General features: G+C 57.7%; 6 protein-coding genes across 6 annotated transcripts; 4 read left to right on the forward strand and 2 right to left on the reverse strand.

Moving 5' to 3' along the window:
- Nucleotides 1–577: 577 nt before the first annotated feature.
- CORC01_11767 (cyclophilin type peptidyl-prolyl cis-trans isomerase/CLD) lies at nucleotides 578–1510 on the reverse strand (the record flags this gene model as incomplete). The annotated part of the gene is made up of 4 exons (XM_022623389.1): nucleotides 578–764; nucleotides 823–1099; nucleotides 1347–1414; nucleotides 1497–1510. The coding sequence occupies 4 exons, from the start codon at nucleotides 1508–1510 to the stop codon at nucleotides 578–580; spliced, it is 546 nt and encodes a 181-aa protein (XP_022470068.1).
- Nucleotides 1511–1580: 70 nt separating this feature from the next.
- Nucleotides 1581–2856, forward strand: CORC01_11768 (uncharacterized protein; the record flags this gene model as incomplete). The annotated part of the gene is made up of 4 exons (XM_022623390.1): nucleotides 1581–1634; nucleotides 1847–1853; nucleotides 2122–2428; nucleotides 2550–2856. 4 exons carry the CDS (start codon nucleotides 1581–1583, stop codon nucleotides 2854–2856), a joined length of 675 nt encoding a protein of 224 aa, XP_022470069.1.
- A 1101-nt stretch (nucleotides 2857–3957) lies between these two features.
- CORC01_11769 (epsin-3) lies at nucleotides 3958–5907 on the forward strand (the record flags this gene model as incomplete). Its single annotated transcript, XM_022623391.1, has 4 exons — nucleotides 3958–4282; nucleotides 4341–4372; nucleotides 4427–4506; nucleotides 4560–5907. Coding segments are annotated over 4 exons (1785 nt in total), but the record flags the coding sequence as incomplete, so codon positions are not given.
- Nucleotides 5908–6031: 124 nt separating this feature from the next.
- CORC01_11770 (uncharacterized protein) lies at nucleotides 6032–6585 on the forward strand (the record flags this gene model as incomplete). Its single annotated transcript, XM_022623392.1, has 2 exons — nucleotides 6032–6049; nucleotides 6289–6585. The coding sequence occupies 2 exons, from the start codon at nucleotides 6032–6034 to the stop codon at nucleotides 6583–6585; spliced, it is 315 nt and encodes a 104-aa protein (XP_022470071.1).
- Nucleotides 6586–7881: 1296 nt separating this feature from the next.
- On the forward strand, nucleotides 7882–9299 carry CORC01_11771 (uncharacterized protein; the record flags this gene model as incomplete). The annotated part of the gene is made up of 3 exons (XM_022623393.1): nucleotides 7882–8214; nucleotides 8310–8611; nucleotides 8735–9299. Coding segments are annotated over 3 exons (1200 nt in total), but the record flags the coding sequence as incomplete, so codon positions are not given.
- A 481-nt stretch (nucleotides 9300–9780) lies between these two features.
- CORC01_11772 (uncharacterized protein) lies at nucleotides 9781–11931 on the reverse strand (the record flags this gene model as incomplete). Its single annotated transcript, XM_022623394.1, has 1 exon — nucleotides 9781–11931. The coding sequence occupies one exon, from the start codon at nucleotides 11929–11931 to the stop codon at nucleotides 9781–9783; it is 2151 nt and encodes a 716-aa protein (XP_022470073.1).
- Nucleotides 11932–13025: the final 1094 nt, after the last annotated feature.

The raw sequence follows: 13025 nt of genomic DNA on the forward strand, positions 1-13025 counted from the left end.
GGAGGGGAGGGGAGCGGGGGTGCTTCTCTCTCTGGGAGTAACAAAAGAACTGTTTTGTTGCGGTTAGGTCTGATTGGTTCACAACATGGGAAGCATTGCATTGGCGTTGGCACGATTATCAAAAAAAGAGGACACGGGCGGGACGGTTTGCCAGGGTAGATTTTCCATCCTCCCAAGCGGAATGAGTTTCAATAGCGGCCAGCTACTGGCTGTACTTATACCAATGACATGTTTGACCCCACCATGCTCAAGTTGTTTGGACAGGGTGCCCTGTGATTCTTTGTCTCTCATGTAGCATTCATTGTCTGTGAACAGCAGGCCTTTTAAACGGTGGTTAGGTGGTCGACGAGGCGATCAATGAGGTAACAAGTCACAGTGCAGCGGCAGTAATGGAACAAGTGGTAGTCACTTTTTGTCTTGGCTGACTATGTAGCAGCAGTTAAGCTGATTACCGCCAAGCTGCGTGATATCGCAATCCCCAAGTCTCTACCAAATCGTCCTCCCTTTCGCGTCAAGGTGTCTCTCGCGACATTTCAGAAGCAGGACCTAACGTACAAAGAATCGAGCGAGAAGCACTTTACAACGCACCAGAGGCGACGATGGTGGGGCGCTTGCCGTACTTGACGGCACCGCTGGAGGAGCCGGTAGCCTCAAGAGCCTTGACGATGTTGAGGCCGCTCTGGTCAGCAACCTCGCCGAAGACGACGTGGCGGCCGTTGAGCCACGAGGTGACGACGGTGGTGACGAAGAACTGGGAGCCGTTGCTAATGGGAGGGTTAGCCGCTGGATGTAGATGCATGCGAGCTAAAGACGAGAGCTTACGTGTTGGGGCCAGCGTTGGCCATGGACAGCAGACCGGGCTTGTCGTGCTTCAACTGGAAGTTCTCGTCGGCGAACTTCTCGCCGTAGATGGACTTGCCACCGGTGCCGTTGCCACGGGTGAAGTCACCACCCTGAAGCATGAAGTCGGGGATGATGCGATGGAAGGAGGAGCCCTGGTAGCCGAAGCCCTTCTCGCCGGTGCAGAGAGCACGGAAGTTTGCGGCGGTCTTGGGGACAACATCATCGAAGAGGTTGAAGACGATGCGGCCGTTCTGCTCTGTACGGGGGAAGCTTGGTTAGCGAAGCTCTGTTTGTGGCGGAAATGGCGGGGTACGAAAACTGCTGCGGCCTGCCAACAGTGGGCGAACAACAGAGTTTAGGTCTTTTGGAGTCGAGGTGGGGTGATTTGGCGCCGCCTAGAGCTGCAGAAACAGGCATTGCGATGACAGGAACACCGAAAGCGACCTTCGAGATAATTGTTTCGATGAAATTCAACGGGAGAATCAAAAAAAAAAAAAGCTTACGCTGGACGGTAGAGGTGGGACGTCCGGAGCCGTCGAGGACGGGACCCTCCCACTCAATGTCGAAGTAACTGAACGATGGATTAGTTATTGCGTCATAGAGAGCTCGTGATAGCGATGCTCTTGAGCAAGGTCGTGATGAGAGAAACTTACACTTGGGAAGGCATGATTTTGGATGCTGAGAAGAATCGAACGGATGGCTTGGTAGATGCAGGAATCACAGTTCGGAAAGGTTGAATGAAGGCAGAAGGTCGAGAAAAGGGCGAGGGTGAAACGGAGGAGCAGGAGAAGGTATGGCGGGGTAGGAGGGGTCGCAAAAGGGTTGGTCTCATTTTTTCAACAGCTGGGTAGAGGGGTTTATTGTTAGCGCAGGAGCTCCCCACTGCGGGTGCCGAAGGGGCGAATGGGAGGCTGAGAAAGCAAAAAAAGAGGGGTGAAAAGTCACGTGAAATGATCTGTTGCTGAGGTCACTGACGGACCGGGAAGTACCTGACTACTTCCAGGTACGTAGTGGGTACAAGGCGCAAGTACCGCCGGTGGTCAAGGTGACGGAAGGAGGGGTTGGGGAGGGAAGGAGGCGATGCGGCAGGGAGGGGCAGCCAGACCGGCGCAACAACTGGGAAGAAGCAGGAAGCAAAGAATAGTGGGCAAACGAGGGGCAAAGGGATCTTCTTCTCGGCTTTCTCTGCTTGGCCCTTGGTTCGGTCTCGCCTCAGCCCGCCAGTCCAGTCCAGTCCAGCCCAATTGCTCTGCTGATGCCGGCTTGACCTTCGTCCAGTCAGGCCAGAGCCTAGTCACAGCGGAAGCCAGAACCAGAACCAGAACCAATGTCAAAGAGCTGAGTGGGATGACTTCATCAACCTCTCGATCGACCCCGCCTTGCGCCTAGCTCGACAGGCGAACAGGATCAAGCAAAACAACAGCAGACGCAGGTTCAACTCAACCACTGTTGTTGCCCGGCCAGCCGGCATCGTTGGGGATGAAAACGACTCTCAAACAGAAGCCGACGAAGGAAAACGTCCCACAGCCTGGACGGAAGACGGTGTGCTAGTACGGACCAAGTGCCTGCCGGGGGATGATGGATTGTACCTTCACCGGCCTGCCAGCTTGACACCGGTACCTGGATGAACACCTCGCTCACAGCTCAAGGGGAGGCAAATACCTCGGAGCAGTGCAGCGAATAGGAGAGCCATTGGTAACCCACAGTGTGGCATGGGCAGGAAAGGTGAACGCACGTCAAAACACCGAGTCCGACGGCTATTGGAGCGACAAGGGAGGCACCCTGGGAAGGGGGGCAACGACAGCAAGCTGGCAAAGCTGGGTCGAGTCGTTTGTCTGGCTGTCGGCAGCGGCCAAGTCACCATCCCCCACTGGCCCACGTTGTTGTTCCTTGACAACCCTTCGGAAGCTCGTGGAATCTTGCGTCCCTTGGGAGCGGGGACAGCAGCTTGGACGGACGAGTGGATGGTACAGCAGCGGCGGCGGCGGCGGCGGACCGGCGGTGGACAAGTGACGTGACAAGCCGGAAAGGAAAGGCAATGCATCGGCCATCGACGGGAATCAGAACATCCAACAGCCGACGACCAATGAAGCCCCCCAATTTCCGAGTTGAAGAATGACACCATCCACTGCTTCGCCAAGGCTGGTGCTCTTGACACCGTCGCGAGTGTGGCCAGACAAGAGAAGTCCAGGCTTGTGCTCGTACGCAGAGCTATCCTCAAGATGCCAGGTAGGCTTCAAGGGCTCATGTGCCAGCATACCAAGCTGCAGAGGCTGGATGGCACAAAGCTCTCCGGTCCGTTCTGACAGCCCAATTGGCTTGCATAAGAACCGCATTGGCCGCACAACCGTCTCTAGCAGCTCCGACGACTCTCATGCGGGAATGGGCAAGGTAGGTAAAGTAGACGGATGAGCGGCGTGGCAGGGGCAGAGCTTGTGCTGGATGCGGAAGGGAAACGAATATGATCTGGAGACGACGAAAGGAACCGATTTTACACACCTCAAAGAGCAGGATTACACAATCTAGGTACTGGTATAGGTACAGAATAAGAGGAAGGAGATGAAGTTTTGTTGATACACGGGCGTCGATGAAAGAAGACGGAAATGTCGCTGATGGGAGAGAATTTAATCTTGCACTCTTCTCAGGAGAAAAAAGTTTTGGTGAGGTCAGGGACTTCCCAAAGGGGACGGAAGGCCACGGCACGGCGGGAGAACAACCTGAGGAACACACGCTCGGCTGAGGGTCCCGTCGTCCAGGAGTTGGAGCACGGGCGCCCGCCTCAGTCAATTGGAGTCTTGGAGATTGACAGCTGTTGGAGCTTAACGCCATTCCTGCACTTTAAACTTGTTTGCATTCAGCCAGCTTGGCAGTCAACCTTATACAGTCGACCCCAAGGTAATTTCACCGTCGGGGAATTAAACGAGCTGAAACTTGGGTAGCTTCAATCAATTGGTGGTTTCCGAGAATAGTCCGTCGAGAAACAGTAGCTGTTCCGAATCAAGCTGTGAGCTGATCGAGGCCAGGGAGCTCTTGCTCTCCCGCTGACGCTATCCACGGCCCACGGCGCACCACGTGACTCGACATCATCCTTCTCCACATCTCCTTTCCCTTCAGACTGGGCCAATCTTATCTCACTCGAGCGGTACGTATCCCCTGCAGCCGCACAGCCCGAGACCGATTGACCTGAGCCTGGGCCTGAAAGTTCCAGGTGGCCAGGTCGCTGGATTGCGCTTCTTTTTGAAACGTCGACAAAGAATCACAGGAGCATCGAGTCTGCCGCTCTCACCTGCGCCTTTGGGCTTCTTAATTTCCGTCCATCGAATTTATCCTCATCCTGACCCCGTAGAAACCGCCAAAATGGATTGGAACAACCTCAAGGACACGGTCTCCAACATGACCTTGTACGACGTCAAGGCCGGCGTGAGAAAGGTCCAAAATGGTAATCACCCAGCGTCCAGTCCAATACAATCTCTCCATCGCATGCTAATTGGGCCTAGCCGTGATGAATTATACGGAAATGGAGTCCAAGGTTCGTTCTACCGGAAAGTCTTGTGTCGACTACCTTGCGTCTGACAGTAGCTAGGTCCGAGAGGCGACCAACAACGAACCCTGGGGCGCGTCCTCATCGTTGATGCAGGAGATTGCCAACGGCACCTTCAACTAGTAACTTTCCCCCGGACCGAACCGTACAATCCACGACGCTGACGTGCTTCCAGCGCCACCCTTAACGAGATCATGCCCATGATCTACCGTCGATTCACAGAAAAGTCCGCCGAAGAGTGGCGGCAAATCTACAAGGCTCTTCAGCTTCTCGAGTTCCTTATCAAGCACGGCTCCGAACGTGTCATCGATGATGCCCGCGGTCATATTACACTACTGAAGATGCTTCGCCAGTTCCACTTTATCGATCAGAATGGAAAAGACCAAGGAGTCAATGTTCGCAACCGTGCCAAGGAATTGGCGGAACTCTTGGGCGACGTCGAGCGGATCCGAACGGAGCGCAAGAAGGCGAGAGCCACCAAGAACAAATACACCGGTGTCGAGGGTGGAATGAGCATGGGAGGAGGTTTCTCAAGCGGCAGCGGCAGTCGCTACGGAGGCTTCGGAAGCGAGACCGGAGGCTACGGTGGCTATTCCGGAGGCGTCTATGGTGACGGTGGTGGATTCGGCGGCGAAGAGAGCAGCGACTACAGCAGAACACAGGCACACGGTGACAAGTTTGAGGAATATGACGAGTTTGACGACACTCGTCCGGCTGCCAGCTCTTCGGCGTCTCGCTCCAAGAGACCAGAGCGGGCTGCGGCTGCCACCCCCAAGGCTGAGCCGCCCAAAAAGAAGGAACCCGAAGTCGACCTCTTCTCCTTCGACGACCCTGTGCCATCTTCTATGCCAGCCCCCGTTGCCCCGGCACCCTCCAACGGCTCTGGTTTCGCCTCCCTTTCCGCTGCTCCGGCGGCTGCTAATGATGACGACGACTTTGACGACTTCCAGTCCGCGCCGTCGGCTCCTGTAGCAGCCACCCCCCTATCCCCTCCTGTCATGACCGCCAACTCTGCCACGACCTTCGCCGCTCCCCAGCCGGTGTCAGCGCCCCAGCAGGCCAATATCGGCAACATGGTCAGCATGTCTTCTATGTCACCCGCTCCGAGCGCCAATTACTCCGCTTTCAGCACCCCCGCCGTCGCCTCCCCCGCAGCCCAGATCAAGCCCACCGGTTATCAGCCATCAGGGCCCAACTACTTTGGTTCCGTTCAAACTCCTGTTCCCCAGAACATAGGTGGTTCTTTTGCGTCTACTCCTGGTGCGGCGGCGGCGAAGCCAGCTTCGGCCGCTGCTAAGCCGGCAGCTGCAGGCGGCGATGCCTTCGGCGCCCTGTGGTCACAGGCTAGCTCCGGCGTGAAGAAGACGAGCACACCCACCAATGGCCCAGCCTTGGGTCAGCTTGCGAAGGAGAAGAGCAGCGCTGGCATTTGGGGCGCTCCCGCCGCGGCGTCTACACCAAAACCTGCTGGTAACTCCTCCTCCACCGGCGGAAACCACGGCTTGGACGATTTGCTTGGCTAGGCCTACTTTAATGATATAAAGACGCGGAGACGAAGAATTGGAGAGAAGAAGACGGAGCCCACCGGAGCCCACTTTTACAGCATCATCGGCCAAGTAACAAAGCAACAAACAGGCTGTCGCGGTGATGATAAGGCAAAACTACGTGTGCTGATAGGCTCTGGCCTAGGCGTATCGGCAGGCAAAAGAACACTGCGACAATGAATCATATACTGAAATTTCAAGCGAACCACATTTCAATCATTGTGTCCTCATCGACCTTCCCATCTCGTGCAATGTGACATCATACTCACAGACTTGACAGTTGTCTCCGCGTCTGCGCGCCTTTGCAAGGCCACGATCATGCGCACTCATGCCCTGATCGTCGGAGCATAACATTTGCAGGACTCACAGCCCTCTGCGGCCGACAACGCGACCTCATGCTCCCACCATCCGAAGCAAGCCGTCGCTACCGTGAATGGTCGATTGAGTAAGGTCTGGACCGTGTCGAGCACTCTATCGCGAACTCTCGATCACAGGGATCCAACTGACGCCAACACGACTAACAGCGAAGCGACCGCCCGCGGACCGACTACTGTAGTCCCGCGGCTGCGGGAGGCTCTAGAGGCTCAACGGTCAATATGCAAATCCTCGCGCATCCAGGCCGCATCAAATCAACGATGGCCCAGGAACGAGACCTGAGCCGGCCTCGACAAAGAAGCATCATGGAGCCAAGATCTGCGGCCTGGGCCAGCAACCGCCAGACCTGGTTTCAGGTCCGGTACCTGCATGGCTCCAAGCTAGCTCGTATGAACAGGCGCCTCAGCCTCCGCCATCGTTATCCCACAGCGGCCGCGCCCAGTGGTCTGTTCGATTGACAGTTCAAGATGCAGAAGGGGCATGGAAATCCACTGGGCCGAGGCCAAGGCCAAGGCTAGGTGAGCTCGCCCGGAATGAAGCAGACCCAATCATGTCGACCCTGCCCGGTTCAAAACAGCCGCGCAGCCATTCAATCCCAGGATCTGGCTTGATGACATGCCATTGGACGCGCCTATTTCCCTCTCCACATGCTTTACGAGAGTTACCCAGAAGAAGGGGAATAAAGCCCAAAGCTGCAGGTCCCAGAGCCTCCAATTTCCCGGAGCCGTTTGCCTCCGTCGTATTTCGTACCCGCGTCGCTTGTCCAACCTCTCCGGAACTCCACCGCCGTTAAGCGCCGCACCGCAGCCCCGGCTATCGCTCGTGATTGGCCCGTCCCAGCGGCTCATCATACCTAGCCGAACGCCGTCCCGTCCGGGATGTTGGAGTCTCCAAGGGTCTAGGGCGAACCACTCACTCACTATTTTTCACAGAGGTACAGCGGTTGACGTATCTCATGCAGGAACCGTAAGGTACATGGCCCTATCTCGAAGTTTATGGGCATGGGAGTTTACAGGTTCAGAACGCGAGAGCTCGAATTAGCAACACAACAACAATGCGAGGCAACCTGAGGTTTCTGTGGCAGGCCAGAAGAACCAAGTAGCTGGATCCTCGGCTGTGCGAGAGATGTTGAGTTCTTATTTTCGTAGAATCAATATGTATAAAGACGATTGATCTCATCCATTTCTCGGTCTCGAATCCCTTCCTGTTCCTCATCAACATCACAAACACTACTCTCCAGAACAGCTACCGTCTTTTCCTTTTTCTCTTCCTCTTTTCTCTCTCTTTTCCTTATTTCCTAGGTCAATTTCCTTGGTCAAGTTTGGGTCTTCTCTCTCTCTATCTCTCATCTATCTCGGTCAACGTTCGATTTTATTTCGCATTCCTCGGATTTCCTTTTCAAGGTTACGACAAGACAGGAACGAAACGAATCACACGATCTTGAACGAATTTACTTTCTCTATCGATTCATCGAAACCCACCGACAAGTCACTTCCCACAAAGTCTAGTGTCCACCTATCAAAGCCAACTTTTTCAGAACGAGAACAAAGTCGCTAAACCAAGCGACTTTCCGCCAAGGACCTCAAAATTCCTTCCTCAACCGCCTCCCCGACCGCCAGCATCCCCTTCCCGCCCCGGAAATTTCCCGTCCGCACGGCGCTCCACTTCCACGCTCCGCGTCCGAAACTCACCCTCACCACCCCCGTCTCCCTGACCCGCGACTTCGCCGCCCGCAAGCACAAGATGGGTTCCGCTCCCCGCCTCGGCGCCCTCGGGCACACCTTCACCGCCATGCGCGCCATGCAGTTCGTCGCGCTCGTTTCCATCATTGGCATGGTCTCCAACTTTATCTCCGAAATCAACGGCGCCGATGCCCTCTCGCCTCCGGTCTTGATCGGCACGCTCGTTATTGTAAGTAGTCCAACGTTGTCTCCTTCAACCGAGGGAACACATAGTGTGTGAATTTGTAGATTGGAAGAACGATATCAAGCTAACACTCTATTCAGTCCTGCATCGCAACCCTCTACATCTCAATCACCTACATCCTCTACTACGACAACATGCTGCCCCTCCTCATCGCCACAGCCGCCGACTCTTTCCTCCTCATCGCCGTCATCGTCGTCGCCTGCCTCCTCGGCAAACCCCTCTCCTACCTCAACTGCGCCGCCTTACCCAAGTCCTCGGGCAGCACTGCCAACTTCATGGCCTCCGTCACGGCCAACATCAACACGGGCTCCGCGCTCAACTACTTTATCTGGGTCGGCGCCGACCAGCGCACATGCTACGCCATCAAGGCCGTCTGGGGCCTGTCCATTGCCCTCTGCGTGCTCTTTGCATTCAGCGCCGTCACTGCCGTCTGCCTCTGGCGCCGCGTCAAGCTTGCGCCTGCCGCTGTGAAGGATATTGAGGGTTGAGGGTGCGCCCGTGGTAGGGTGGCGGCAGTCGGTGGCGGCTACGGCGGTGCTGGTGGTGGCGGCGGCGGCTATGCTCCTTCTTTCCCGCCTCCTCCCACGAGGGAAGTACGGGGTTGCTACGTTGGCAACAGCACGAAGAGCCTAGGCACCGCCGCGGTGTTGGCGCGGGAGAAGAAGTGGTGGGACAGCGACGGCTCCGACTCGGACGATGCCTTTGTCGCTGTGCCTGCTCCCGTCTCCCAAACCAGCCGGACGACCGCGTGGTTCCCGCCGCCGCCGCTAACGATGCCCCTTACCACGGCGCAGGTGCAGCATAAGCGCGTGCAGATTGTCGAGCAGAGGCAGCCCGTTCATCCGATGCCCGTCTTGCCAGAATTGATTGTCTCTCCTGCACCACCGTTGTCTCCCGAGGCGCGGTCGCCGATGACGCCGGTGGAGCACCTCGTTCACCGCAAGCCCCTCTCCCGCGGCAAGTCAAAGCGCAAGACGATTATGGAGTTTATTGACGGGTGGTGGGATTTGGGGTTGTTGGAGCAGCAGAGGCAGACTTTGCTTGCTAGGGCTGCTTCTCGAAAGAAGTAGGAGAATACGAGTTGGGGGGGAAAGAAAAAGCTCTCTGCTTGTGGTCTGGAAGTTCCTTGGTGGGTTTTTGGGTTGGCTTTTCTTCTGCTCTGCTGGTAAATGGAGATTGTTTCCACGCTTGGGTTTCTGGGAAGAAGACGTCGCTTTTGGACGACGGGGTTAATGTCTACTGGATAGATTCGGTTTTCTTTTCCTGTTTTGGCGGGAATGGTGGCAAGGTTGCTGCTATCTCGAAGGCGTTCTTTTTTTTGGGGGGGTACTCGGGTTGGGCCACTGATAATAAAAGAAAAATAACTGGGAAGAGGCGAGTTACTTTTCTGGGTGAATATCGTGAAATCGGAGCACGCGTCGATAATGAGACCCCCAGTTTACCCTGTGATTAGTAGCCGAAATGCCCATTGCCACAAGCCAAGCGTTACTTCACCGGGTGGGCAAGACCAGATCAAAATTCCCCCAGGTTTCAGGACCAAAAAACAACCTCTCAGGTCAAGAGTACAGCATGGCCGAGGACCTTGAAGCAGGCGGTGATGTCCCAGCTCTCGTCAATGGTCTCCCGCTTCGCCCACACGTTCTCCATGACGCCGAGCGCGGCCTTGATGGAGCCAAAGACTTCGAGGGCGCCCATCCTGCCAACCATTTCGCGGAACATGTGCTCCTGGCACGGGTCGGCGAGGCACCCGATGACGCAAAAGGGCCAGACGACGGTGCGCAGGCAGACGGGGCTGTGGAGCGAGTTGAGCAGCTCAATGGCGATGGCGACGCTGGAGGCCGTCTCCGGGCACGAGGGCTGCCAGCCGGACACGACGGTCGAGAGGTAGGTGAGGGCGGCGTAGGCCCAGATCTTGGTGTGGGTGCGGGCCGCGTCCGAGTCGCGGCTCTGGTGGCTCTGGTAGAGCGTCAGGGGGTCCGGGGGCAGCCTGGTGGTGTCGACGTGGGTGGGGTGCGGGGGCGGGGTGTCGGCCATACCGCAGGCGCCGGCGCGGCAGGACATTTCGTCGGTGCAGGTGCCCAGGAGCTGCGGGCAGGCGTTGTCCATGCAGGCGATGCCCTCGCGGAGGGCGAGCTCGAGGCAGCCGGCGCGGGAGACGAGGTGGGTCATGGAGAGGGAGCCGGCGCGGCGGGTTTCCTTTTTCCAGGCGTCGAGGGTGGCGATTTCGCCAATGATTTGGAGGACCCAGCTCTGGCAGCCAAAGTACTCCTCGAGCCGCAGCCGGGGCTCGACCTCGGCGCAGGCGGTGCCGTCTTCCTTGCGCGGGGAGAGGAGGTGGCGGTGGTAGGGCTGCAGGCGGGGCGGGCGCTCGAGGGCCGTGGCGGAGATGATGTCAAAGTAAAGGAGGGAGGCGGTGAAGAAGCGGAGGGCGGCCTGGTCCGGGGACCAGGGCTTGTGGGATCCGGGGGGAAAGCTGACGCCCTGGAGGAGGGGGATGGCCATGCTCTTCATGGTTGGGTCCCAGCGGTCGGGCTGGGGGAGGATCTGCTGGAAGATGATGGTTGCGGCGTCGAGGTGCATGTGCCAGTGGTCCGTCGTGGCCAGGGTGACGTCGAAGATGAGGAGCTGGACGATGCTCTCGAGGACGCGGCAGCTCTGTTGCAGCTGGTCCTGGGGGTCGCGGGTGGCGGCGCCCTCGCTGATGCGGGTCATGTCGGCGCGGAGCTCGCGGAGGGCGAGGTGCATCTGGTGACGGAGGCTGGCGACGCTCTTCATGCGGCAGGGGGCATGCTCGACCTGGGCGCTGTCGAGGACGACGCCGAAGAAGTGGGAGGAGAGGCTGAGGGCCGTGTGGTAGAGGGCCTTGTTGTGGTTGAGGACGTTGAGGAGCCAGCCGCGACCGCCTTCGAGGAGGGCCGGCTTGTAGAAGGGGAAGAGAAAGGGGAAGACGTAGTCGAGGTAGATCATGATGAAGCCGATGTTGGAGTCGTCGGCGAAGGGCGGGGTGGAAGTTGGTGCTGCGGCGGGGAGGACGGCCCCGGTTCCGAAGCCAAAGGCGAAATCATTGGGCTGCTGGTGTTGTTGTTGATGGTGGTGATGATGGTGGTGCTGTGCCGCGGAGATGGGGCTGGAGTGGTTGTTCCATTCCGGGGTGTGCTGCCGGATCTGATTCGGCGAGGCGCCGGGGGCGATTTCATGGATGGACGACTTGACCGAGTTCATCTGGAAGGGTGGGCTGGACGAGGAGTCGCCGGGGGTGTCGTTTACGGTGGACGGGCTGTTGGAGTCGTTGGCCTTTGATGAGCCGTCGTCGGCACTCAGGGCCGGCACGGGAGGAACGTGGTCGCCATCCTCGGATCCGCCGCCGCCGCCCTCCACATCGAGGCCCTGCAGATACTTGCGCTCGCGGCGGTTGTTGGCCTGAATCTTGACCTGCTTCTTCAGCTGGTCTGCCATCTCCTTTTGGCGCTCGCCGCCGTCCATCCAATCTGGTTTCGTCTCGCTGTAGAAGCAGTTGATCTCGAGCTGGGCGCACCCTTCACAGACGGGCCGAGCCTCGTCGCACTTTTTGCGGCGCAGGCGGCAGGTCCAGCAGCCCTCGGAGCTGCGGATCTTGGCCGACGACGACATGCTGCTTTTGAAGCGCGATCGGATGCCCGACAGCGAGGTCATTTGCGAGAGGTCCTTGTTGCGTGAAAACATGGTGGGCTAAGGGGGTTTTGCGGCTTCTGCTGCTTCTGCTGCTTCTGCTGCGTCTTTTGCTGCTTCGCGCATGCAGCAAGCGATGATTTGAAAAGGGAGACGGGGGGAGGGGGGAAATCCAGATGGGCAATGACATTCAGAGGAGGTTTGCAAACGTCCTTGTCGTCGGTCGCTGCCCCGTCGTCAGTCGAATGCGCGGGCGTGTGTATTCGTACGGATTGCGGATGCTCAAGGCTGTACCCGTCCGTACAAAGAAAAAGAGCACAGAGGTCAGAGGCCGGATGTCGGACATGCAACTGACCGATGGGGGACCTGGGTAGCAGGTGCTGTTGGCTGTGGCAATGAGTGAGTGAGTTGAGTGGATGAAATGAGCGATGAGTGCTGAGTGCTGCTGAGTGAGCCGTTGGTGGTCTGCGTGTGCCGTCAACAATCGATTTGTAATCCACTTAAAAATGCGCTGCCGGCAGATTCCATCATCTTTTTTGGTGCCATTGGTGGTGGCAGTGGTGGCAGTGACGGCAACGGTGGAGGGGAGGGGGGGGGGGGGGGGGGGGGGGGGGGGGGGGGGGGGGGGGGGGGGGGGGGGGGGGGGGGGAGGGGGGGGGGGGGGGGGGGGGGGGGGGGGGGGGGGGGAACTGGAGGGAACGCAGGGAACTGAGGGAACTGAAGTACCTGAGGGAGCCTGGGAAGGGGGAAAAATTAAAGGTGGAAGCGTCAGGGGACGGGGGATGGACCCGAAGCCGGTCTGCCACTGCTACAATGGAACGCACCACACCCCCGGTGAGGCAGGTGAGGGCGACTTCTCGTATCCCATTGGTGACTCTGTCCCTCCCGTCTTCTTCCATCTCTTTATTGCAAAAAGGGGCCTACCAGATGATACGGGCCCACCTGCCTGCGGCGATCCAATGTAGAAGTTCCCCCCCCCTTTTTTGCACCCCTCGATTAACGAGCCGATCAATCCATGGCTATATTCGTATGATTCGCACGAATACGGAGTCCTCGCTATTTGTATTGGCTACCATGCGTCGCTCCAGGCACGATGCAACTTTGCATGATTGTTATCCGTACTATGTAGACAAAAACTCACTTTACAT

The sequence above is a fragment of the Colletotrichum orchidophilum genome (genome assembly GCF_001831195.1).
Source record: "Colletotrichum orchidophilum strain IMI 309357 chromosome Unknown Scaffold_133.1, whole genome shotgun sequence".
Classification (NCBI taxonomy): Eukaryota; Fungi; Ascomycota; class Sordariomycetes; order Glomerellales; family Glomerellaceae; genus Colletotrichum; species Colletotrichum orchidophilum.